General features: G+C 42.1%; 2 protein-coding genes across 3 annotated transcripts in view; one reads left to right on the top strand and one right to left on the bottom strand.

Annotated features, from left to right (window-relative positions):
- ALDH1L2 (aldehyde dehydrogenase 1 family member L2) overlaps positions 1-11,443 on the top strand; it is a 65,267-nt gene extending 53,824 nt beyond the window's left edge. For both annotated transcript variants that reach the window (XM_032836592.1, XM_032836591.1), the window contains exons 19-23: positions 1,143-1,241; positions 3,040-3,205; positions 4,929-5,034; positions 8,147-8,346; positions 10,389-11,443. In XM_032836592.1, the coding sequence (XP_032692483.1) occupies positions 1,143-1,241; positions 3,040-3,205; positions 4,929-5,034; positions 8,147-8,346; positions 10,389-10,444 (627 nt within the window). In that variant the 3' untranslated portion in view covers positions 10,445-11,443. The remainder of the gene's footprint in view (positions 1-1,142; positions 1,242-3,039; positions 3,206-4,928; positions 5,035-8,146; positions 8,347-10,388) is intronic.
- An 8,502-nt stretch (positions 11,444-19,945) lies between these two features.
- Positions 19,946-25,645, bottom strand: CUNH12orf45 (chromosome unknown C12orf45 homolog). The gene is made up of 4 exons (XM_032836728.1): positions 25,531-25,645; positions 23,774-23,860; positions 21,911-22,047; positions 19,946-20,210 (listed from the first exon to the last, which is right to left on the bottom strand). Exons 1-4 carry the CDS (start codon positions 25,643-25,645, stop codon positions 19,995-19,997), a joined length of 555 nt encoding a protein of 184 aa, XP_032692619.1. The 3' UTR covers positions 19,946-19,994.
- Positions 25,646-27,487: the final 1,842 nt, after the last annotated feature.

The following is a 27,487-nucleotide window of genomic DNA, read 5'->3' as shown; positions in this document are numbered from 1 at the left end:
TCAGAAATCTCAACATGATGGGGCACCTGGGTGGCTCAGTGGGTTAAGCCTCTGCCTTCAGCTCAGGTCATGATCTCTGGGTCCTGGGATTGAGCACCCCCCTCCACATCGCATCAGGCTCTCTGCTCAGCAGGGAGCCCGCTTCCCCCTCTCTCTGCCTGCTACTCTGCTTACTTGGGATCTCTCTCTCTCTCTCTGTCAAATAAATAAATAAAATCTTTAAAAAAAAAGTTTATACAAAATCTTTTTATAAAAGATAAAAGATTTTATAAGATAAAAAAATTCTGTAAGATTTAAAAGATAAAAGACTTTATACAAAATCTTTGGATAAAAGATTTTTATACAAAATCTTTGGATAAAAGATTTTTATACAACAAAACAAAACAAAACAAAATCTTTAAAAAAAAGATTTTATTTATTTATTTGATAAAGAGAGAGAGATCACAAATAGTCTGAGAAGCAGGCAGAGAGGGAGGGGGGAAGCAAGCCCCCTGCTGAGCAGGGAGCTTGATGTGGGGCTCCGTCCCAGGACTCTGGGATCATGACCTGAGCCAAAGGCAGAGGCTTAACCCACTGAGCCACCCAGGCACCCCATAAATAAAATCTTCAAAAACAAAAAATCTCAACGTGAGATTTGATTTTGTTTGGTCATAAATAGAAACTGTTCTCTTGATGCTTAAATTTGGGACTGCCCAAAGCACTTAATTTTAAAAAGAGTATCTTTACAATTTGGATCATTAAGGTGTTTTTAAAACTTGAGGGGCAGGAGACTCTTTCTAAACATTCATAATTTATACAAACTGATGTCAAGATTTTAAAAGCAAAATTTGGTATACATATATTACATTTAAATGTATAGAACAATGCAGATTTTCTTACAACACAAAATTTGTCCTCAGTGGTGTGTCCTTATGATCACCCACATTTTTTTTAAGTGCTCCTGGACCAAAAAGGGTAAAAGAGAAACAAAATTCCTGAAAATATGCTAAGTCAAAACTCTAAGTGTCTCTAAGCAGTTCTCCTTACTAGCTATAGGCCACGGCATTGCCTCTTTCTATGATTTCTTTGTTTGTCTGCTGTCTTCCAAAAACATCTAATTCTCGGGGTGTGCGACATTAATATTTTCTCTTCTGCTGCTGAAGGGCATGGGGGCAGTATTTTTCAACAAAGGAGAGAATTGCATTGCCGCCGGACGGTTGTTTGTGGAAGAATCCATCCACGATGAATTTGTGACGAGAGTGGTAAGACATCTTCACATTGGCTCTAGGAGTTGTACAGAAACTGTTTTTACCTGAAAAGGACTTCTGGCATTATTGATGAATTTCTAGGTGTGATATTAGTACTGTGGCATATAGATATATTTGAAACAACATAGTCCTTACCTTTTAGAGTTACTTTCTGACATAGTTCCAGAAGAAATTATATGATGTCTAGGCTTTGCTTCAAAATAACCCAGGAGGGGAGGAAGTAAGTAAGTGGGGGAGTAAATTGGCCATGAGTGGTAGTTGTTGAGCTAGGTGATAAGTACATGGCGTTTCACTATATCATCTACTTTTATATGTACCCATAATTTTTCATAGTAAAAAGGTATAGGTCTCTACAAACAAAACAAAACAAAAAAAACCTTAAGAGCTTTTATTACCTATACCTTGCTCTGCATTTTTAGTAAATTTTATCCTTGATACTTACGGGACATATACTCCTAGATTTTTGTAAATTCCTAAATTGACTAAGAGAGATATACCACTAGATCCTTGCAAATCCTCAGTACATAGTTACTAGGACAGAATATCATTTCCTCCGCTAACATTATACAGATAGATACATAGATAGATAATATACATACACACACATCCATACCTACCCCCTATAGATTGGTCATGATTCTATAAACATGAGACCAAAAGCCTCATTAACTATTAAGATAAATTCTGTGGCTAATATAAACTAAACTATAATAAACTATGTCATTATTATGGAAACAGTAATCACGAACTTGCTTATGTTCGAAAAACCAGCACCCAGCTTCTTTTTTTCAGAGTCAGTTCCCCCTCCCAATGCCAAGAAGCAAAGACATTCTTTCTTTGTGAGAATGGAAAACACAGAAGACATACGGAGGGGCAGATGGTGGGTGGTGTCTCCCTCTAGAACATCCCTCTAATTCAATTTCATGATTCAATAAAATACATGTTACAGGGCTCTCATGACTTCAGTGTGTGGACATTTCAAATGCTGAGACCTAAAGTGTCAAGAGCCTACCTCATCAGTCCATCAGTAAACATGTTTTGCACACGTGCAATTGGCATTCATACACTCATTCAGCAGCTCTGTCTTGAGCATTTACTGGGGGAATTCTTGCCCTACCCAAATTCAAATTCATGGCCCTGCTGGGTTGTGGTAACTCTCATTCTTTCTTCTTATTAGAGTTGGACTTAACTTTAGAAAATGCACAAGTAGATTAAGATAAGTGAGGGGCACAGGGACAACCACAGAGAGATGTCAGGGATGAACACTGCACCATAAAGATCGAAACATTCTAGCAGTTCCACTGACGGAGGCTATGCCATGAACATTTCACAAGAGCAGGTTGCTACATCAGGGGAGAAAAATGAAGATAACCATGTGGCCATTTTAGAAATTCTTCTGCCCTGAAGAGTACAAGGGTGCTGTATTAACAAATCTTCCAGAACCTCAGGTTTGCTATTTTAATGGATTAACACTCAGGATAATTTGAATGTAACATCCGTACTCTACAGTCTGTTAGAACTCAGTGGTTAACAGCGTGTTCTTTCAAGTCAGGAAGACTCTACTGTCTTTAGTGGTTGTGTGTGTTAAGTCAGTGAACCTGTCTAAGCCTCAGTTTCTCCACCTGTAAGATGGAAATAATAAATACCCATCTCCAGTGCTTCTGTGAAGACTAAAAGACAACACATCCTTTGACAGCTTAGTATGACACCCACCGCATGGTAGAAGCTAGCCAAGGGTATCTATTACTATTATTAACTGACAATTGTGTTTTGTGAACTGGGTGACAAACAGGTGGAAGAAATTAAAAAGATGAAAATTGGTGATCCACTTGACAGATCTACCGATCACGGGCCCCAAAACCATCAGGCCCATCTGGAGAAACTTCTGCAGTACTGTGAAGCTGGTGTGAAAGAGGGAGCCACCTTGGTGTACGGGGGAAGACAAGTACACAGGCCAGGTAAGATTACCTCCAAGCCAGGCACTGGCTTCTGAAGCTGGAATGGATGGTAACGGTTTTCACTGCAGCTCCATCTTGCCTCAAAAGACTAGCATTTGTGTTATGATCACAATAATTCTTTTTTGGATACTACTTATATACTGGGTACCTTGGACTTGATAATTTTTCTGAGCCTCAGTTTCCTCCTGTGTAACAAGAGATGAGATGTGTGCACCTGCTTTACAAGGCTGTGGAAATCAAATCACAAAATGGACATGACAGACCCTTGGCGGTCCGGTAAGCAGGTGTGATGGACAACTGTTGTCATTCTGGTGCTGGTGACCTTGACTCCTGGAACTGTGAGATTTAATCTCAGCCAGGATAGCCTGGGAAGGATTTATGCCTATTGTCTAAAGCCATACCTGTTACTGAAATATGTGAATGGCTCCATGTCATGATACCCCAGAGAAGAGAAAGACAACAACTTCAAAACCCCATTCTTCACTTTTGTAGGGGAATTGTGCTGCAGCACCTTACTCTGAAAATTGATAATTAGAAGGGGAAACTTTAACATGTACCTGTGTTTCTTGTATGAACTGAATTTCTGGGTAAGCTGTATAGCTGATAAAGGAAACTGTTTTTTAACAGAAGAATTCCTGCTAATTAATGTAGAAAAAAATGATGGAATAGAAAAATCATCACTCTGTACCCCTAATTGAATGAAATGGTTGGTTCAGGCAGTTATCATCAAGGGAGGGCCGCAGGGATCAGGAGCGAGGTTGATGGGGACCTGAGAATGTACAAGGTACCAAAGTTTCTCCGCCAAGATCGCTTGCCAGTCTCAAGGAGGAAAACACAGTTTTACAAGGGAGAGGTGAAGTTGTCGTCACCTGGAACCACACTGGTCAGTTGGAGCAAGAGCAAAAGCAGGACAGCTGGGTATGACGTGTCTCCTGACGGAGACAGCGTGTACCACTCAGCATCACCCCTGCAAGTGTTCTCGCCAAAAATGTTTAACCTGAATCCAATTGTGTCTTAAGGTCAAACTTCCCAATTATGAGACATAAAGGGACTAGAGGAACATATTGAATGTCATCCCAAGAAAACAAACACAAAACTAAATGCAACATATTCTGCAGGACGACTGACTCATTCTGTTAAAAAGCGGCATGAAAAATGAGGGGTGAAATGTTCTAGATGAGAGAACACTTAAGAGATCTAACAGGTGGATGCAATGTGTAGAATTTATTGGAAGCCTGAATCAACCAAATCCATTGAGAAAAGATACTTTCGAGAAAAAAGTGGAAATATAAATAATGAAGAAGGAATTAGCACTTATTTTGTTAGATGTGATAACGTTGTGGTAGGCAAGAAAATGCCTTATTTTTTTACAGATTTGTCCTGAAGTACATGAAGGTGAAAGTTATAAACTCTGGAATTGGCTTTCAATTATTTCAGCAAGGAAAAAGAATGAATCAAATGTAGCAAAATATGAGTAGATATTCATCGTACAATTCGTGATACTACTTTCTCTATATTGACATGTGTTTGAAATTTTTGTAATAAATAGCTAAAAAAAACCCCAAGAACCTAGGAATGCTAATACCAGATAGGAAAAGGAAAGGCTGCTTGGTTTTATGGACCCAAAAGGGAAGGGAAAAAATTACGAAGTAATTAAATGAGAGAACTATTAATTAAAAATTAATTACCCTATAATTGATGATCTTTTCTATTCTTCAAATAGGCTTTTTTATGGAACCAACTGTTTTCACAGATGTGGAAGACCACATGTATCTTGCCAAAGAGGAATCATTTGGGCCTATTATGGTCATTTCTAAATTCCAGAATGGGTATGTTCTTTAGGCACAATTTAACAGGTTTAAACTAGATAAGTTTTTTTTTTCTTCTGTCATTGTCCTATGTACAGATCATGAAATCAATGAACATGTAATGCTCAATTATATAACAATAATTGACTCAAATAATTAGAAGAGAAGGCTAACCAATGTAAATTGTTATATATTCTTGCTTCTTAGCTGAAATTAATAGCTGACTGTATGGAATTTTAACTGACTAAATTTAGTTTTTGTATAACCAATACTTGAAATGTCTCTCAAACAAGATAACTAAGAAAAACAGAACTAGCTTTTACATTTACATTCCTAGGGAAGGCAACTTCTGTGAAATGTGGTCTTCCCAAGGAAAGAGTGTTGCCTTCGTAGGGATTATGCCCCCAAGACCTAAAACTCAACTTTTTATTAAATGTCCACAATCACCATATAATCAACTATCAGTGATGGTCCATTATAGTGCAGGAAACTTTCCAAAGTGTTTAGCATGTCAGAGAGAGGCATATGGTACCTGAGCTCATATAAGAATATTTAGTACAATAGACATGGTATGCTGGGCAAAATTCCTCAGAATTCTGGCTTGAATTATCCTTCAACCAATGAGAAGGTAGAAAAAAACAGAACACAGAGTTCAGACGACTTCTTCGTCTTTGATAGGCATATTGTAAGACATATTTGGGGACACTAAGCTATAGTGAGCAACCTTTTGACACACTGATCCTGTTGGGTCCCCAATGTTGGGTTCCCCAATAATGGGTCCGTGATTAAAGGAGCGAGACTGATACAAAGTGAAGGTCAAGCAAAGCTTTATTTCGCACCAAGCATCAAGAATCAAACCGATCATCAAATGGACTGGTTGGGGCCGCCCCTTACAGAGAGGGCGACCTCTCTCTCCCTCACAGACTAACTTTTATAGAGCAAAGGCCATGTGGTTGGGCCTGGCCACGCACAGGTGGCCAATGAAATTGTAACACACAGAGTAAGCTGCACAGTCATGTTAGATCACACATAAGTGACCAATTGAATTACAATTTACCCTATAGTAGACATTTGAACCAGCCTATCACCTTGGTCAGAATTGGCACCCAAAAGGTGCCCAAAGGGCGGGGCCCATGCTCCTTGGTAACTAGGGAGACAGTATGAGCCCAGCGCCGCCCCCCCCCCCCCCCACTGATCGGATGTCTCCACTTGGCCTGACCCACCCTTGTATTTGGGCTTTGTTACCTGGGACTGGTTTCCAGGACATGTTTTTTCTTTTTTTTTTTTTTTTTTCCGGGACTTGTTTTTAAGTAAGTTCCCCTGGGGGGGCGGGCAGAGTCAATTTAAGTTTTACTGCATAAACAACAAAATGGCAGTTCAACCGGGGTGGGGCCGCTCTAGCTGAATAGGCCCTTACAATCCAGGGGATTAATTAATCCAGGGGATTAATTAATTAACTAATCCCATTAATCTTCTTTTCCAAAAATGTCTCCCCATAGGAAAGTCTTTGTGTTAAACATGCAGATTTTAGAAGGCATGTTTGGGGGATATCAACTGAGAGAACTTTGAGGAGTTTACCAGCTAATGGGGGAGACAGACAAGGAGATGGGCAATTAACCACAGAGGGCCAGAGGCAGCCACAGTGGGTGGGGTCTGCCCAGCACTCTGCCACTGCACCTGACTACCTCTGTGGGCCAACCTGACCCTTGGTTTCTTTATTTGAGAAGGTTGGTGATTAATAGCAGCTATCCTTTGGTGTCATTCTAAGAATTACGTAAGTTATGTCTGTTAATAGTGCTATTGCCATTGCTATGCTCATTATTCTCCTCCATCTCCTAGAAGTAGGCAAGGTGTCCTGGAAAGCTGTGTCATCTCAATAGTCCCCAGCAAGTAATGACATGAAGGCATCTTTCCTGTAGTCAATAAATATTTGGGTCCCTACCAGGTGCAATGCCTCAAGAAGCGTGAGAGTTTTAGCAGAGCCTCAATTCACTCTAGGTTCAGTTCCAAATTTCCTGTACAAGCTTCAGATTATGTATAGTCTACTTGGAAAATCCCTTCAGAGGCCACCACATTGAAGCCTGCCCTGTCTGTCTCTCGGATTAATTTTTCCTCCCATCTGGGGACGGATCCTCTTTCTTGGCCAAATGAAACACTTGGCTTGCGTGCACCAGCCATGCTGTGGAACATTCATGCAGTTTTAAACATTAGAATGACACTCATAAAGATGAGATACTCATACCATGACAGACACGGTGGAACCAGACCCAACCAAGAGATGAATGGGGTCCCGTCTCCACTTACTCACGAGTGCACACATACGGAGTCAAAAGGCAGGGAAATCATGATTGAAGGGATAATTTGTATTTCCTTTTATTGAATTGTATCAACTGAATTCACTCTCACAGAATGATCTAATGCCATGGTATAAAGAAGAAGAGATCACCCCTGTCCTCAGGGTCCTACCACAAATACAGAGTTAAAGCAAAATACTGATTATGGTTGACTTTTATTGAGCATTATACTGTGTTCCAGGCACTATTAGCTCATTTAATCCTCATGACAACAAGAAAGGTCCTTTTCTTATTACTGCTATGTTTTGCAATAAACAAAGGCATGTGGAGGTGAAGATGTTTGCCCGTCACCCAGGCAGCCTGGCTGCAGAACCCTCTCATTGAGCCACTATATCCTACTGCCTCCCCCATGGCACTGGTGGGAGCTGAGAAGGCTTCAGGGCAAGGGACTGAATGAATGGGCCTGGAACCGTGTGCAAAATCTGGGCGGATGGAGGGGAAGGGGGTGCTCTGAGAATACATCTAGAAGTGGGACTCAAGGCAGAGGCGAGGAGGTGAGACGTCATAAAGGAGAACCAAGAAGAAAATGGAAAAGATGACTTCAGATCAGATTTTAAAAGGTGTTGCTTGATATACATGAAAAATATAATACTGAGCTATCGGGGCTCATTGGGAGTTTCTTTCGGTAAAAGACTCGAATATTTTACTCATAAATATTTAAGCGAGTTAGCAGTAGCATTTTTCTCTTTCTAGCATTCCGGGGGGGGATGTTAGAACATAAAATGCGAGTGACTTGTTTGCATTCAGTGAAGTTTTATCTTCCTGAAAATATCTTGTAGGGACATCGATGGAGTGTTGCAGCGAGCGAACAATACAGAGTACGGTCTGGCCTCAGGGGTTTTCACAAGAGACATAAGTAAAGCCATGTATGTGAGCGAAAAACTAGAAGCGGGAACTGTTTTTATTAACACGTACAACAAGACGGATGTGGCAGCCCCTTTCGGGGGAGTGAAACAGTCTGGCTTTGGGAAAGACTTAGGTATGCTCTGCTTTTCTCCTTCATGTTCCCTTTGTTTGCCTGTCACAGGGCAGTCTGTTTGATGTTTCCTGCAAAACTCTTGTCTTGTTTTGAAGGACATATCCTGAATGGGAGTTGGATCTGAGTTTATATGGGTACTAACTGTCTTAATGTCAAACATTTTTAGGTAATGTACATACAGAAAAATACCCAAATTGCATGGAAAAGTGTTTTTCAAAGAACAAGGTTAATGCTGAAAGGAAAAAGAAACACTGGCAATATGTCTTAGTTAAAGTATGCTCGGTTTTCTTACCTGACATTCAGTATGCCCTTCGTTTAGCTCTTGTGGGACTAAGTGAAACCAACAAAGGGAATTCAGTGGAGGGCAATACGCAGCTAGTTCCAAGAAGAAATCCTGTTATAAGCTGCCTGGCAGTCTTTCAGAATCAATACTACAATTGGCAAGGGTATCTGGAAGTCTGGGATTTAGAGTTGCAGAAAGTCCAAAAGATAGTTCTTTGTAGGCAATGACCCCATCACATTTCAAGTAACAACTTACTTTGAACACTAAGTATGGACTAGATCTTCTGCTAACTGCTTTACCTGTAATAGCACAAGCAATCCTCACAATAGCCCTGGGAAGGGAAGTGTTATTATTATTCTTATTTAATAAATGGGGAAACTGGGGCTCAGAGAGGTTGAGTAACTTGCCCAAAGTTACACAGCTGGCCACTGTTTGGAAAGAGAATTCCAAGCCAGGCAGACTGGCCGCCAAGCCCATGTTCCGACTCTGTACAGTCTGGAGTGTTGTTTCAAAAATGGAAATGTTCGTAATTTACTGATTTATTAGTCCGCTAATATAAGTTTGGTTAATATGGGGTATTTTTACATTTTCTCTTTCCTGGTGACTTATGGTAATATATTTGCCACAATAAAAGTAGCTCTCATTTTAAATTCCATTGAGTTGAAGGTAAATGGTGTTTATTATAAAATAACAGAATTTGCCCAAATAGTTTCTTTCTTTCCCAATTTTAAACTCCCTAAGCCCAGGGGGTCCCCAGCCTTAGCCACACATTGGAGTCACCTGGGAACTTAAAAAATACAAAGATACTGATTCAGTTGGTCCAGGGTGTGACCTGGGATTGGGAGTTTTAAAAGCTTCCCAAGGCAATCCTTCATTAAGGTTAAGAACCCTTGTTTTAGCTCAACTTCCAAGATCATATGTTCATTACTTGTCTCTGTGCTATTTGTGCCCTTTCAATGCCATAGAAATCAATGATTTTTTTTAAAAGATTTTATTTATTTACTTGACAGAGAGTGAGAGAGCAGGAACACAAGCAGGGGGAGTGAGAGAGGGAGAAGAAGGCTTCCCACCAAGCCCTATGTGGGGCTCGATCCCAGAACACTGGGATCATGACCTGAACAGACTCTTGTTAACAACTAAGCCACCCAGGCACCCCAAACCAATGATTTGTATGAGCTCGAAGTAGAATTGAAACAGAAAGGCAAACCTACTGATTTTCTAGCCTGGCTATACTCTATACTAGATAAATCAGGAAAACTGTATTATCTTTAAATAACATTACACCAAAGGATCTCAAACTTTCTTTCTTCTGCTCAGTTCTGCTCCATTTAACATAATCTGAAGGACAGTGTATTGGTCGCTTCCATTCAGCCTAAATGGGGAAAGGATAGAGATGAGGAGTTGGTCATCAGGCAGGGAAATAAGGGAGCACATTTTCTGGTGGGGACTGACCAAGTCAGCACTGTTCCTCCGAAGACCTGATCAGTGGTCTAAGGCCTTACTTACTCCTCGGAGAGTGGTCCATGGACCACGAGCACTGCATCATCGGGGGGATGGGCACAAATGCAGAATCTTGGGATCTTCGCTGGATTTAATCAGAATCTGCCACTTCACAAGGTGACTCACATGAACTTTACAGTTTGGGAAGCCCTGGCTTCGGCCACATTCTAGTTGCTTAGTGACCAACGCACCTACATCTGTGTCTGAAGTCTGGTGATATCACACCCCCTTGCCCATGACCTGCTTTTCTCTTCCCCAGGGGAGGAAGCTCTAAACGAATACCTCAAAACCAAGACAGTGACCCTGGAGTACTAGAGCGGAGCCATCGCCAGGAGCCCTTAGCAGACCACAGCCCCTCCTGACCCCTGCACGCGCTTTGGGAGCCCAGGTGTGCTGAGGGAAGAGGTACCGGCCACGAGCCGAAACATGCACCCGAGGACCATAAAGAGGGTCCAGGCCACACGTCCAAGCATTTACACCCGTGCCTGAATATTTTCTGCTACACCTTTTATACCTGAAACCAATTTGTCGTTGTTGGGGTTTGACTCTGTTGTCTGTCCCACGTGTTTCTAAACTGCCAGGCGGCTTTTCCTCCCCACCCAGACTCATCTAACCATTGTTGTTCATCTTGGAAAATGTCAGTATCAGGCAGTTATAACTCACAAGGTGCATTTGGGGGAAACTTTGCATCATACATGCAGGTTTTAACCTCTGAACTATACCTATGGGGTTAGTGAAAAGATTTTCCATAATTTTGCTCTCAAGAAACAGTATATCCTGTAAAGGATGTGAAGTCAATTCCTTTTTTTTTTTTTTTCATATTTGGAAATAAGATACATCTTTGTGCCTTTTGATGTTCTATTTTTCAACCCACTGTGACAGACAACCAACCCCAAATGGTGCTTCAGTACTTACTAGGTATGGGGCACTCTGTAATGTTCTGAGGAGCAGACAGAATTTAATGACATCATCTCTGGCCCCACATAGCTTAAATTCTAATAAATAGCTCTTTAAAAGTTAATTTTACAGTATGATATAGAGTGTAAATAGCCTTTGGAGGCTATTGTTTGGAGGTCTTGGTTCATGTCGGCCATGTGACTTGGGGAAGCTTCCTCAACTTCTCCCAGCCTCAGTTTCCTTATCTGTCAAATGGGGATAATAATGCCTTCCTCTGGAGCTTTATTTTGAGGAGTCAACACATAGTATAAGTAACGTGTATTGTGCTATGTTCATGGTACTCAAGAAAAAAATTAACTTTGTTTCCCCATCACTATTTTAAAAATATATTGAGATAAACTAAACTAGATGACCTAATTTCCCTACAGTCTTTTTCAGGAGTCATTGATTTCTATACTTCGTTGTTCTGACATGGTGCTTAGTGCAGCAGCACTGGAAAATTCCATATAATGAAAAATGGCAATGGTACGAGGAAATGCACTGCTTTTCTTTCCACAGCTCATTTGTTCTCCATTAAACATCTCGTTTTCCACTTTTCTACCTACTGGATCTGCTGTGTGACCACTGGTTGGGTGATCTTGGGCAAGTTAGTTACCTACTATCTCAGAGTCTTGGTATCTATAAATGGGGATAAAGTCCCTGTCTCATTAGATGTTGGAAGGATTCAGTGGGTTGATGTGCATAATGCACGTGGCAAGCTGTATAGACCATAGTCCACACCCAAGGAATGGGAATTAGTACAGTCCATGCAGGACTCACAAAATTGGCTGTTGTCAGACAGAAACAGTTAGGTGAGTAAATTGCCACCATCCACATGTGATGAGAAGGTGAGTTCCTGAATGCCAGGGACATTGGAGGATGGTCTGAGCCACGAACTTCTATTATTCCTCTTTTAAAGTAAAATTTCATGGGGCGTCTGGGTGGCTCAGTGTGTTAAGCCTCTGCCTTCGGCTCAGGTCATGATCTCAGGGTGCTGGGATCGAGCCCCGCATTGGGCTCTCTGCTCAGCAGGGAGCCTGCTTCCCCGCTCTCTCTGCCTGCCTCTCTGCCTGCTTGTGATCTCTCTCTCTCTCTCTCTGTGTGTCAAATAAATAAATAAAATCTTAAAAAAAAAGAAAAGGTAAAATTTAGTAAACATTCCTATCTCTGACGTTGAAGAAGCCCTCAGGGAACACTTGGTACTTTGGCTCAAGGCTCCAGCAGCTTATCATAAAGGGAATGTGGGGAATTAACAAACAATAACCAAATCAGAGGCAGAAAACATCCAAAGGGAAGAATACCAGGTGTGATCCTGGCATGATCAATAGAGCATATTTTCCCTGTGAGCATTTTTTAGGAGCTAGGCACAGATGAAATTCTAAATTGGAATGAGTATTCAGAGTCCAAATTGATGGTCCATATATGAATTAAATGACAAAGGCCTTATTATAAAGGAACCACTTTTAAATGCAGCATTTTAACTGATTTCATGTGAACTAAAATATCACTTTATGAAATATATATTTTTTTAAGATTTCATTTCTTTATTTGACAGAGAGAGAAAGTGCACAAGCAGGGGGAAAGCCAGAAAGAGAGGGAGAAGCAGGCTCCCTGCCGTCCTGGGGCTTGATCCCAGGACCTTGAGATCATGACCTGAGCTGAAGGCAGACGCTTAACCAACGGAGCCACCTAGGTGCCCCCAAATATTTTAATGATAGATAAAACGGCAAACAAAACCATGTCCATTTCTTCTGGACTAATTTTACCCCCTACTATGTATCTCAGTAGCAGTGTTTTTCATTTTCTTTGACCATACACCTCTTTGAGAATCTGCTAAAAGCTGTGGAGCCCCTCTGTGCTGTTTCTACCCGAATTCCCACACACATACCTAATTCTTCAAGTGTCTTCAAGGGATTTGCAGATCTCCTAAAGCCGATGCTTGGAGATGAACAACTCCTTCTGTTGGGTCCATGGTCAAAGGAACGAGACTGATACAAAGCGAAGGTCAAGCAAAGCTTTATTTCGCACCAAGCATCAAGAATCAAACTGACCGGCCAGTGCCATCTCTTGCAAAGAGGCGACCCCTCCCAGCCTCACAGACTAACCTTTATAAAGTAAAGGTCATGTGGTTCAGCCTGGCCATACACAGGTGGCTGACTGAATTACAATTCACCCCATAGTAGCTATTCAAACTAGCCTATCACTCTGGTCAGAATTGGCGCCCAAAAGGCACCCAAAAGGCAGGGCCCACATTCTTGGGTGGTTAGGGAGGTGCTTTCCTGATTGGATGTCTCCACCTGGCTTGACTCATCCTCGTATTCTGGGCTCTGTTACCTCCCCCTGACCTGACACGTCCTGGTATATGGGCTCTGTTATCAGGGGCTGGTCAGTCATATTTTACTGGTCTCCCAGACTTGTTTCTAAGTAAGTTCCTTTGGTGGGGGGGGGGGTGCGCAGGGTCAATCCAAGTTTACTGCATAAACAACAAAATGGCTCGCTCTGGCTAGGTAGGCCCTTACACTTCTTCCATAGTAAGTTCTAAAATTCCTACTGGCTTGAGTCTTTGTATCTGAGTGCTGATCCGAATCCAAGGCTCCACGGAATTCACAAAATGACCAGTGAATTTGAAATGGAACATAATGACCCACAGCCTACTGGGTGATTTAATTAACACCGGGAATAATTAGGTGATCACTTTTCCGGCTGGCTGGCTGGCTCAGGTGGTGGAGCATGCACCTCTTGATCTTGGGGTCCTGAGTTCGAGCCCCATGTTGGATGTAGAGAATACTTAAGAAAAAAAATTTTTTTTAAAGATTATCACTGTGCTTTCAGGTCCCAGATGATTTGGCTAAAGAATAGAGCTGTGATCTGACTGTCCCCTGCATGGGGAGGTGTGGACACTCCCAAGTGGTTCTAAGGCTCTTCTAATCCTCTTCTGCTTGCCTTCTCCTAAAGCAGTCACCTTTGGCTCACATACCCTTTGTGGCTTCCTACCTCCAGCTCGGTTTGAGGGTCTCCCTTCCATGCTCTCATTGTCGGGAACAGTGTTTACCATTTGGTGCTGAACTTATCTGCCTTCCTAACCAGGTAGGAACACCCCTTCTCCACCTCCAGGATCAGCCTTTTTTTGGACAATAGTAACCACAGCTGTCATGTACTGAGGGCCTCCTGTGTGCTAGATACTCTACTAAGCACTTTGTAAATGTCTACACATCTGAGAAAAATGAGTAAGTTCTGGGGTTCTTCTTACTAGCTCCCTGGCTACGGAGCCAACCTTATAACTGATCCCAGTTATGCCCGGGTCTCCCAGCCTGTCTTCCTGGTTCCTCCCTGTATGGATCTATTCAAAGTTTGAGTCAGATGCTGTCACTCCTTTGGCTCAAACCTTCCAATGGCCCCCAATCAGATTAGAGTAAGGTCTAGTGTACTTACTGGGGTCTATAAAGTCCTATCGATCTTGCTCCTAGCTACCTCTGACTCTATCTCCTATGAATTTCCCTCTTGTTCTGCCTAGCCTTCCTAGATGTTCCTCAGCCAAGCAAACTCTTACCTCAGGGCCTTTGCATTTACTGTTCCTCTTCTCAATGGTGTGCTGGTAAATATTTACCAAATGGTTCTCTGGCGGAAACAATTCTTGGAGCAGTTGCTCACTTCTATGTATAAATGCCCCCATCAGGGCTGACTGCGAACTGTAGAGATGAGTGCAATCAGAACACGAGTAAGTCAGTGTCAGCACACCTTTGCCTGCAACTCTATTCCTACATACAACCTCCTGGTTGGCTGCCTCACTCCCTTCATGTCTCGCCCCCAGTCTCACCTCGGAAGAGACGGATTTTCTAGTCCCCACATTCATACCTCATCTGCCCTATTATTTATTCTTATCCTGCATTATTTTCATAGCATTTATCACAGTCTGGCATATTTGTTTATTGTCGGTCTCTCCCCATCAGAATATACAGGTGCTTCTTTTGTTCAGTGCTGCATCTGCAATGCCTAATACGTACAAGGAGCTCAAGAAATACTTGCTTTCAAACAAAGAGGTTAAGCAACCTGCCCAAATCATACATCTGTTAAGTGGCAGAAGAGGCACCCTTGGCAGAGAAGCTGGTGGCCTTTTACTGCCGGTGCCTAACTCAGGGCCTGCGTGGTGAGCAGCCGGACACAATGAACATCTGTCATTGTCTTCAGAAGCTGTTGTGCAAATGGCTAGAGATAGGGTGAGAAGCCGAACTCGTTCCCCCATACCTGCCCTCCAGGAAAGTGAGACTGTAGAGAGGAACTGGGCCGAAGGAGATTCTCGGATATGAGACTTGGTGGATGGGGTGATTATCACCGTGGTTACACAAATAATACCTAAGTGGATTTTTAAAATGGTTCAATAAGACCTAATTATGTGAAAACACATAAAACCGGAAGGTAAGATTCAGCTATAAACTCTCCACACAGAAAGAACCAGACATTTGAGACTGTTCCAGACTTTTCCTATGAATGTGTATTTTACAGAATTACTAGAATACTGTACATTAACTTTGTTACCTGCTTTTTGCAATTAACAATATACAAGCATCTTTCTGTGTCAATAAACATACTTCTTCATATGTTCAGTGGCTAACTTGTTCTCTGTTGGTGCGCGTTTACACACATGCCGGACATAGTTGGTTTCTGCTATTTTAAACTTGGCAATAAATCTTATATAGAAATCTGTGGACAGAGCTGTTAACTAAGAGAAATTCCTAGAACCTACAATCTTACTAAGTTTCCCCCCAAATTCTTGTCATCCCGGCGCATTATTCCTGTAGCATCATGATACCTCACATTTACTGAGCACTATTCTAAACACGTGCTGTGTTTCAACTCATCCATTTCTTACCAAAACCCCATGAGGGAGATGGTTACCCCCATTTTGCAGGTGGGGAAACGGAGATAAACGGCCAGGCCGGGGTCTGGTCCAGATAGCTTTGGGGTCCGGGCTGCTGGCCGAGCAACTGGTGGGCCCATAGTGGCTGGTTGTGACCGGCTGGGCGACACCTGATTCCACCACTTACCTGTTGTGAGGCCTTAGGAAAGGTACTTAGCAGCCGCAGGCCACTTTTCTCATCTGTGAAGTGGATCTAAGCAGAATTTTCTCGGAAGGTGGTGGTTTTTTATTTTGTTGTTGTTGTTTTTTAAAACAATTGGGACACTTACTCTGTCACAGAACAGTCCAGTGATTCCATCTGCTTCTTTATACAGTGACTTCATGGTGCCCCCTGCTTTGCTTTGCTGTCCCTGGGGCACAAACTCAAGAGTTGGCTCCATTTACAACCACTAGACAGGACTCCCGGGAATCCTATCCAGTCATGAAATAGCAACCACCTCTTCTGTGCCTCCTTTCTAGAAATGAAGAATCCTTTCCTTTCCCAGAGTCTACAAATGAGGCTTTGCTTACACCTCACTGGGAAAGTTGGTGTCACGTGCTCATTCCCACTCCAGTCACTGGCAGGTTTCCCGTGACCAGGTGGTGGGGAGTCAACCACAAAGATCCCAGCATTCAACTCTTTGGAAGTCTACTAATCATAATTACCCCATCTTATTTCTTCAGAATCGAGAACCACTGACATTTAAAATGAATTACTTTGGGGCGCCTGGGTGGCTCAGTGTGTTAAGGCCTCTACCTTTGGCTCGGGTCATGATCCTAGGGTCCTGGGATCGAGCCCCGTATCGGGCTCTCTGCTTGGCGGGGAGCCTGCTTCCCCCCTCTCTGCCTGCCTCTCTGCCTACTTGTGATCTCTGTCTGTCAAATAAATAAATAGATAAAAATCTTAAAAATAATAATAATGAAATAAAATGAATTACTACTGATTTAAAAAAGTAGCGTAATGAACATTTATTGTACATTTCTACAAGGGAAAGGCCCTCTTCTAGGCACCTTGGGAAATACAAGTGAAAATAAGCTCACCCTCTCCCCTTGCCTTTCCTACCAGACTAGGGGATACGGATACGATAATACAAGCTACTTTGTAAGGCAGAGATTTTTTTTTTCATAATTACCATATTTAATGCACAATTAAAATGTTATGGGAATGGACAAGAGATTCATTCAGAACGAAATTTTTGCTTCAAACACCATTACACCAGATTTTCGGATTTATAACTCTCACAGAGCCTCAGAAGGATGGGACCCCCACGAGCATGGTACCCGTCATCAACCTTAGCAGGAACAGAAGTGCTGTCCAAGGGGCTGCCCCATTTCACACCCCAGCACCAGGCAGAGAAAGCACAGGTCAGACTAACCAAAGCACAATGGTGATTTACTTTCCAGCAGCCTGAAGGGCCAAATGCTGACAAACAAAACATCTAATAAAGGTGCGATGGCAAAGTGCACAAATGTTAAATGTGCAACTCAATATATTTTTATGTACTACTGAGTGGTGGTGACTCAAAATGTTAGACACTGACATAATGGGTGACACAGGAAGGGCTTGGCAAGTACCAGCCATGCTTTCATCTGCTAATCTGCTAATTCAAGAATATGATCTTACTTTCATCTGCACTTTTTTTTTTTTGATACATGGGGTTAAACTTTTTTTTTTCTGTGAATTCTTTGTCTTATAGCCTTTTCATTATTAAGATATTAGTCCTTTTTGTAATCTGTAAGAGCCCTTCATATATTGATACTCAATCTTATGTTGCAAATATTTTTCCCAATTTGTCCCTTGCCTTTAAAATTTCTTTGCTATGCACTTAGTTTTGAATATTTATACAGATGAGTTTTCTGCTCTTTTCCTTTGTGATTTCAGACTTTGCCATTCTGGTTTAAAAAATTAAAAAAAAAAACAAAACCCTTTTTGACTCCTACTTCTTAAAAAAAGAAAAAAAAACTTTTCCCCAATTTCGCTATTAAACGTTCACCCACATTTTAATATGAAACTCTTATGATTTTTTTTATATTTAAGTCTTTAATCCACACAAAATTTATCTTAGCACATGGTATGAGGCTAAGATCTAATCTTGCTTGAAATAGCCAGTTCTGACATTGTACACTGAATAATTCATCCATTTTACACTTAAAATGACATCCTTATCATAAATTGTTTTCATGTTTTTCTTTTTTCTACTGTCCTAAGAATGTCCAAAGGACCTGAATTTAGTTGACTTCCTTTACTGTACAGGGAGGCTCACTGGAGCACACGAGCTAGCCACAGCAGGAAACTATTAAAATTCTATACACTAGTATATACTTCTAGACTGACTGGTCTCTCACTGATCATTCAGATTATTTCCACCAGGATGTGTACTTCCTGTGAAGTTACACCTTCATACCCCCCACCTGGAGCAGCCTACCATGGCTTGAAATTTCCTATTTACCCTCATTATATCCATTAAGTCATTTAATAACATTATCCGGTGCCTACTTGGTACCATCCGCCATGATAAGTCATGAACCAGATGAATGCAACTCTTCCCCCAATGTAGCAGAAGATATGAGCTGGTAGGAGGGGATCTTTAACTATTTACACCAATTCATCCCAGGTATGTTCGGTGCTACTAAATATAGCACAATAACCTTTCTAACTGAGCAGTCTCATTTCCAGCTCTGTTCATTTCTTCGTACATTTAGTGAGGCACAGCCCAGAAGAGCTGGTTCCAATTTCCAATGCGAAATACCAGAAAGAAACTTGAGAATTATCTTCAGAGTATTTACAAGATGTCTTGAGCTAACGAGAGGAGTGGGGGAAAAAGGGTTAAAAGAGAGCCCCCAGCTCAACACATTTGGAGATGATCTTTTAAATTCTCAGGCCTATATCCTGAGCAAAGCCAGTCCCTTGGCAGATGAGATCTGAAATAAATTTAATAAGGTCAAGAATGAGGCAAACAGATGACTCCAGCAGAGGATCATTTTGACCCTTGAAAGGGAAAAAGAGTGGTTACAACTCATTTTGTACCACACCCTATTTTTTCTGTGAGGTCCCTTATTTTCTACATTTGATAGGTTTCAAACTGTGGGCAACTATGTACAATAGTTTTAATGGCTGAAACAAAAAATCTGCCTTATGAAAGAAAAGAAAAAACAAAAACAAAAAACCCATGAATTTCTCCAACCCGTGATTTCTATAGCAGAGCGGCTGGCTGCGGAGTCCCCAGAGCTGATGAAACCACAGAGTGCCAGATTTCCAGCTCAAACTGGAAAGGACTTTCTTCCTCTTCTTTTAATGAAAGTAGCAACGCCCAAGGGCAGCTGAATATAAGTTATTCTTTCCTTTGTAAAAAATTTCTCTTAAAAAAATTCTCCCCCATTGAATCTACTGTGATGTTAACAAATGTGACTTTCTAATGACCTAAAAAAAAAAAAAAAAAAAAAACCCAGATTGTTTTATTCGAGAGAATAAATTTAAAACAAACAGATGATTTGTATTTTTACTTTAAAATAAGTGTGCTATTTCTGGGGTACCTGGGTGGCTCAGTGGGTTGAAGCCTCTGCCTTCGGCTCAGGTTATGATCCCAGTGTTCTGGGATGGAGCCCTGCATCAGGCTCTCTGCTCGGCGGGGAGCCTGCTTCCTCCTCTCTCTGCCTGCCTCTCTGCCTACTTGTGATCTGTCCGTCCAATAAATAAATAAAATCTTTAAAAAAAGAAAATAAGTGTGCTATTACTAAAGTCTACGCGTAAGAAGATGCCAACAAATTCACTCGTTACCATACACAAACTTAAGCTTTCTAAGTGAAATCTCTTTAGCATGAGATCAAAGACAGTCTGCTCTTAGAGGATCCCCAAATGCGACCTAGTCCAGCTCTTTAAAAGGTAGCTTTTGTTTCTCTGAGAAACAAAATACATCTAAAAATACATAAAAGCACCACAGATACCTGAAATGCAAAATAATCAGCAAGCCATACTCTTTTTCTGCAGAATTAGCAGGCGTGTATCACCTGTTCCGGAGATCATTTATTTTACTATTTCTTTTTTTTACTGGCAGGACTGTCCAAAACCTCGATCTTGCCTTTTCCACCTTCTGAATGAGGAAGCTTAATGTTATCTATGGTGACTTCAGAAGTGCCGTTATCTTCCCCATCAGATTCTGAGCTGTCCTCCGAGCTGTCTTGCGAACTCTCTTCTGAACTGTCCTCTTCTTTTGAATCATCTTGGTTCATCTCAAACAAGGCCACGTCCTGCCAAAAGCACCATGTGAGAAATTCATTTCAGGGCAGATCCCTAGAAAGTTGTAATAACACCCTTGCGAAGAACCAACAACACTGAACACAAATCCTGAAGCACACAGGACAAGAAATGTTTTTAATACAATATGGTACTTTTTTCCTTTCAGCTGCCATAGTCCACCATGATGATTTACAGGTATAAGAAGTCCCCCAAAACCCGATTCTATATATCCTGAACTTGTTCAACAATATGTGTCCAACAAATATTAACAAACACTAACATGAACCAGGCACCACACTAGGTCCTAGAAACTCCACAAGAACAGCAATAAAATCTTTGCCTTTCTGGAACTTACGTTTTTGAGAGGGATTGGCAAACTACCGCTTGAAGGCCAAACCCAGCCCGCTACCTGTTTTTGTTTAGCTCCTGAGCTAAGAATGTTTTTTTAAGTTTTTAAGTAGTAGAAGAAAAAAATCAAAAGGGTAATATTCCACGAAACATGAGAATTATAGGATATTCAAATTTCAGTGTCCATAAAGAAGTTGATAAAACCTGCCTATTCATACATATTATCTACAGCTGCTTTCATGCTAAAATGGCAGAAATAAGCAGTCATAACAGACACAGTAGCGTCCACAAACCTGAGTATTTACTAGCTGGCCCCATACACAAAATACTTGCTGACCTCTGTTCTAGTTGGGAAGGAAACGCAATGATCAACTACATACAAGGCATAGTGTAAGGCTGTGAAAATGAAGAAAAGTAAAGAAGGATAGGATAAGCTTCTAACAGGGACATCGGGGAAGCCTCTTACTGAGGTGACTAGTGATGAGAGATGGAGGGAGTGACAATGCAGAAATCTCAGAGAAGCCTTGTACAAAGAGGGAAAAAAAACCTGGAGCAAGGAGACTGAATGGGACTAGAGAAAGAGAGGGCACGATGGGAGGTTAAGTTAGATGGAGAGCTGGAGGCAGGATCATATGATTCCAAACTCATCAGAAATGTGATGAGAATGTGGGCCACACACGGTGTGGAGAACAGATTCTAGGAAAGCAAAGGCAGAAGCCAGAGAGTCTGCTGAGGAATCACGGCAAGAGTCCACAGGGAGACCACGATGACATGGACCAAGGGTGGCAGCAGGGGACATCATGCAGAGTGGCTGGATCGGAGACATATTCTAGAGAAAGAGCTGCCTGGAGCTGCCAATAATGAGATTACTATCCGCAATGGTGTCAACTCAGTCTAGACACAAGTGTTATAAAGGGAACTCCACTGTAGAAAGAAGATATGCTGCCATGTGGAGAAGATTTATCATGTAGCTTAGGTTATTGGTCTGTTAAATGCATCCTGTATTTTTACATATTTAATGAAACAGGTTATGATTACTTTTTTCAGGCCTTCTTTTAGGAAAAAACAATCCACTTGGGACACTTAGTAAATTAATGCTTCAAGATAACAAATATAATATTTGACTTGAACAAGCCCTCCTCTTCTCTACTGCTAACTTCCTAAACTCCATTCAAAGAAGCTTACTGATCTGTAAGATCCCTAATCATGAAATAACCACGTTCCCATGCAATATTGGGCACATCTGCTGAGTCCGCAAGAAGGAAAATAACACTTGAATTAAAACGGGAAAAGTCCTCTCCTTTATAGATGATGCGGCATACTGGTAATTTTACTTTATGAAATGAAAACAAAGCATCATTACCATTTGTATAACTTTTCCAAGAGCCCCATCAATGTCTTCAATATTGAAATGACCTGGTGGTGCAGCCGCCATTTCTTCTCTTAGCTTTTCATTTGCCTGAGCCATCTGTGGTAGAAAGGTCTGTACTTGGTCCAACACTAAGGAGAAAATATAGTTTATCAATATTTATGTGACTCTTCGGCCAAACTTCAACTTTTTTTTTTTTTTTTAAGATTTTACTTATTTATTTGACAGAGATCACACGTAGGCAGAGAGGCATGCAGAGAGAGGAAGGGAAGCAGGCTCCCCACTGAGCAGAGAGCCCGATGTGGGACTTGATCCCAGGACCCTGGTATCATGACCTGAGCTGAAGGCAGCCACTTAACCAACTGAGCCACCCAGGCACCCCAAAACTTCAACTCTTAAAATCCGGAATTTATTGTAAAACACTCCTGAATTCAACAGTAACAACAGTAACAGAAGTTTAAAAAAAAACAAAACAAAAAAACAAAAAAAAAAACCTTGCAAATTTCTTCCATTTTAAAAACCTCCACCCTCTTCTGAGTCCTTAAAGAGGACTACACAAGTTAGTGAGTATTTCTCAATGTTTATTTGTGTTTTCATATATCCTCAGAACTGTACATTCCTAGACGGCTGGCATCAGACCAATAGTAACTGAATAAGGAGAACATATGACGTAATAGTTAGCTGCATCAGGCTCTGAGGCTTTGGGGTCAGGCTGACAAGATTATTAACAGAACCCCAGTTCTACCCCTTACTCCCTCGTTTACCTTAGGCAAGTTAACTAAGTAGCGGGTGTTTTTACCTGTCCAGTATCTGTTCCCCTTTCTTCTGATAACATAACCCTGACTTTCCTTTTAAGCTCTGTCACTCTTAGTCACTCTGGTGCCTTGCCCTTCTCACGTCTGTATGTTCCATAACCTTGGTCAACATGATTTGGGTCAGTGACATATTCAGTGACACTGTGATCTGGTCACACCAGTAAGAGATCACCCCGGGACTCTGGCTGGAACTGTGTAAAAGAGATCCCTTCCTTCTGAGTGAGGAAATGACTGGCTGAGCTGATGATAAACCGGACAACCGGCCGCACGGTGAGAAGAGCCCACTCTAGATTTAGCCAACACCTAGAAGGAGAGCTAGAGATACGGAGCAGCAGACCTCTAGGACCCCAAGCACCCAGATGCAGATATACCTGGAGTCACCACGCCTCCCCCCTCCCCAATAAAATTGACCAACATAATTTATTTTTTTGGCTTAAGGCAATCAGAGCTGGATTTTAGTCATTTGCAATCACAGGTGCCCTAAATAATAAATTTAATTTAACCATTCAAAACCTCAGTGTACTCATCTGTAAAAACAGGAGTGAGGACTATACAGGGGAATCAATAAACAAGGTAGGTCTAATTTCTTTAGCTCTCAAAAGAGGCCCAGCAGATAACTGTGCACATAATGAGTTCTCAAGACTTGTTAAGTCTGACACAGCCACACAGTACGTGACTGAACCATCCAGAGTACAGAAGAAGAAAAGAAAAAGGTGGTAAAGGTCAAGAAATGGCCTTTCATGATAAAATAGGACTGCTGGAAGGATGCAGTGAGGTCCTAGAATACAAGCCCCCCACAATGGCGATCACAGTAAGGAAAGAAATGAAAGATGTAAGAAAGACTCAGATCGAACTCCACGAATGAAAACGCTGTCAGCAGCTCCTAAGACACTGACACCCCTAAGCAGTCCCAGGGGGAGCAATGAACAGCTCCGGCCGGACTGAGGTTCACTGTGGATTTCTACTGTTTCACTGGGCACAACTAAATATCAGAGAAAGTTCTTAAGAGAAGAGGGGAGTGAAGAAAGGGAAAAATACTTACAGGGACTCCTTTCTATCCGAACTGTCTGAAGAGTGGACTTTTTTCTGCAGTTAGGCTTGGGGCTGATGAGTAACCTGTCCCATATACCTGAAAGCACACACACACTTAGTTTACTACAGCATGAAGAAATGGGGGCCCGCCAGCAAACTTCCTCCGACCGCTTTCAAGTCTTGAACGTTCCATGTTCCCCCAGGCATATGTAGAAAGAGAGGCTCCCCAAGTCCCACAACAACATTTTACTTCTTTACACCCACCCACCTCCCCTTCCTTAGGCCTATCTCATACATCTGTATGTGCCACCGGCGCTGAGGAGTAATAAGGAACTAACCTGCACCCTCTTGGATCAGAAACCCCCCAGGGACAAATGAGTGTCTGCAACGAAGGGACAGAGGAAGCAGCACAGAGTACAATGAGGGTTAAGTGAAGCCAGAAATGGTTACTCACTTCATTATATTGGGCAAATTACTCACCCTCTTAGAGCACTCATTTGCTTATAAAGCATACCCGCCTTGTTACTGGACCTTCACTTAAGGATGTCCAACCTGGACAAAGGAGCCCTCTGGAGAACTTCTGTCCGTCCCCCACCCCCACACACCTTTTCGGCCCCATCACTCACTACTCCTCAAATCAGCCAAACTCTTCAGCCCATCAGAGCCCAGAGGACAGGACTTGTCTTTCAAACTCAAAGCTTTGATCACCCTGTTTCCAAAGCCTGGAAAACCTCTTCACTCAAGTACAAAAACCCTCTTCACCCCCCCCAAAGCAGAGCTCAACAAATATTCTTTGATTAGTACTTTAGGTCTAGCAAATGGATTAGCATAAAGAATCCAACAGGGTATGTTTGATTCCCAATTTTGTCACTTTTCAGCCACATGATCTCCAGCAAGTTATCTGTATGATACACTGTGACTCAGTTTCCTCACCTACAAATCAGAGATAACAGAACCTCCTGCACAGCGTTTTTGTGAGGATTAAATGAGTTAATTAAGTCCTGGGTCCAGTAGGCACTACATAAGCTCTGGCTATTACTATAACGCCTCTGGATGCTCTGGGTTCTCACAGAACGTCCTCTTCAAGGTAATATTCACCAAGAACATGCCCAAGACCTTAAACACATTTTCCTTCTCCTCAAAAAAAAAAAAAAAAAAAAAAAAAAAATTCAACAGGTACTACTACATCCATTTTCCAAATGTGAAAACTGAGCGTTGAGAATGTAAACAACTCTGCTGTAGTTCCACAGCTAATCAATCATGGAGTTGGGATTCGAATCGATGCTTTTCAACTCCCTACTACAGTGTCTGAAATCCTACGTGGGCTTCCTAGACCCAAGTGTCCCTCTACAAGAGAGGCAAGGCATTAAGGGGTGGTCCTGTGAGCACTGAAGGGTAGGGGTGGGGGGTTAGTCCATAATAGTAACCTGCTTCCCCCACCAACCCGGAGCTGGACCCCGACAGTCGACCTAAGGCCCTCCCCAGGCCCTGCCCTTAGGGGAGGTGTCCTGCTGCTGCACTTCACGGAGTGGGCGCCCACAACCGTGCGGAATAGAACTACCCCGGGCCCGAGGCCGGGTGCCCGCCCCGAGGCCCCCGAGCCCCACCCCCGCCGCGGCGGTCTCGCTGAGACCCGCGGCCACCCTGGGCGTCCCCTTGGCCGTGCTGGGCCTGGACACGGAGCCGCCGACCGGTCCCCGCCGCTGCCCCGGCCACACGCCCCCTGCTGCACGTGCACACTCCACGCCGCGGCCACCCGCCCGTCACCTCCGCGGCCGCCGCTGCCGGCTGTCAGCAGCTCCTTGGACACCGGGACCGCTGAGCAGTCCCGGGCGGACGACGAACAGCTCGCGCCAGACTGGGGCTCGCCGCGGACCTCCATGCCCCTCGCTAAGACTTGAGAGCCAGCCCGCCCAGGCCCGGATGCAGGAAAGAGGTCCGGTCAGGGGGCGGGGCAAGGACCGCGATTGGACGAAACTTGGCGGTAGGCGGGGCGAGGGCGGCCGCGGCCATGGCGACACCTGGCGGAGCCCGGAGGCCATTTCTGTGGTGGGAAAAGGAAGGTTGGGGTTTGGGTGTTGTAGCTGGATGAAAGAGCAGACAAAACTCAGTTTTAGCCAAACAGTTTCGAGAGCAGTGCACCCTGGGGCTCCCTTTCTCCTCATTTAAATGTTGTTTTTTTTTTAATTTTTAGGTCGTGTTTAAAAAAATACACAATATAAAATCTACCATCTTATCCATTTTCAAGTGTACAGTTCAGAAGTGTTAACTTCATTTGCATTGTTATGTACCAGAGCTCTAGAATTTTTTAACCTTGCAAAGCTGAAACTATCCATCGAGCAACCCTCCCTTATTGTTATCCTAGTAATGACTTGCCATTGTATTTCAACCAAGTTATAAAAAAGAGGGCACAAGGAATTATGGGAGAAATGAGAGTAGGCATTGAGGAGGAAGACACCTGATCAATGCATGTTAGAAGCCGATTTCACTCTCTATTTAAAACCTACTCTGGAGAGCCTTCAGGGAAAGGACAGCACCTTTTTTTTCTTGTGCCTCACTTAGAGTCAGGCATATCTTTAATGATTAATCTGTGTTTAACCATTAACTGAACAGAGAAAAGTTGAACAAATGAATAATTGTGAATTCTTTCACTGAGTGATGGATCGCCCCTGTACAACAGGATTGTAGCCTATAGAAATGTCCTCAAATCTCTGTTGTGAATTGTTGACGAGATCAGAAGCACTCCATAGGTACAAAACTAATGGAGCTATTTGTAACAATAACTTAGAAATTAAGACATTCATATTTAGCCAAGATAGAGTAGAAGACGCACTGGCAGATTTCAGTCTCCCCCCGGAAGCGACATTGTTAACCAGAAAAGCAATACATGTAAAACATAGTTTTTCTCACTTTTAATCTTTTAAAAATAATTGATTGTTTAGATTTTTTTCAATTACAGGGTTTACAACAAATGTAGAAGTAAAGTTAATATGAGAAGAATAGCATAGAAGGTGGAGGTAGTAAATCTGTTGTAGGGATCTTATATTTGATGTGAAGTATTTTAATAGGATTTTAAAATAGTGATAAGTTAAAGATGTATATTATAAATACTAGAGCAACTAAAAAAAACAAAACAAAAAAAAAAAAAAAACACCTAAAAAGAGAAATAGCTGATCAGCCAGTAGTGGAGATAGAACCTGAGTTGTGAAGTATAATCAGTTAATCCAAAAGAAAACAGGATAAAAGATAAAGAGGAGCAAAGAACAGATGGGATAAATAGAAAACCAAAAAAAGATGGTAAACTTAAGCTAAACCCATATCAGTAATTAGACTAGATGTACATTTGTCTAAGATTTAAAAGGCAAAAATTCTTATACTGGATAAAACAAGACCCAACTGCATGCTGTCAGCAATAAGTTCCCTTTGACTATAAAAACATACATGGGTTAAAGGTCAAGTGATGGAAAAGATAAACCATGCAAATATGAAATAAAAATCAAGCTAGAGTAGCTACATTACTATCAGACAAAGTGATTTCAAAACAAAGAATATTACCAAGTGTTACAGATTGAATGTTTGTATCCTCTCAAAATCTACATGTTGAAGCCCTAACCCCTGACTGTGGCTTTATCTGGAAATGGGGACTCTAAGGAAGTAATAATGATTAAATAAGGTTGTAAGTGTGGGGTCCTGATCCAATATGACTAGTTCCTTTATATAAAGA

Source organism: Lontra canadensis, unplaced genomic scaffold, assembly GCF_010015895.1.
Source record: "Lontra canadensis isolate GAN:19392208 unplaced genomic scaffold, GSC_riverotter_1.0 scaffold93, whole genome shotgun sequence".
Classification (NCBI taxonomy): domain Eukaryota; kingdom Metazoa; phylum Chordata; class Mammalia; order Carnivora; family Mustelidae; genus Lontra; species Lontra canadensis.
Note: the sequence above shows the minus strand (reverse complement) of the source record. Positions and strands in the feature narration are given on the sequence as shown.

What these genes read in the sequence shown, in the direction of transcription:
- CUNH12orf45 (XM_032836728.1), bottom strand. Translation starts at nt 25,645, where the DNA reads ATGGAGGTCCGCGGCGAGCCCCAGTCTGGCGCGAGCTGTTCGTCGTCC. An exon ending in CGGCAGCGGCGGCCGCGGAG is followed by an intron (nt 23,861 to 25,530) that starts GTGACGGGCGGG and finishes GTGTGCTTTCAG; the next exon opens with GTATATGGGACAGGTTACTC. An exon ending in TTGGAAAAGTTATACAAATG is followed by an intron (nt 20,211 to 21,910) that starts GTAATGATGCTT and finishes TGCTTTTGGCAG; the next exon opens with GACGTGGCCTTGTTTGAGAT.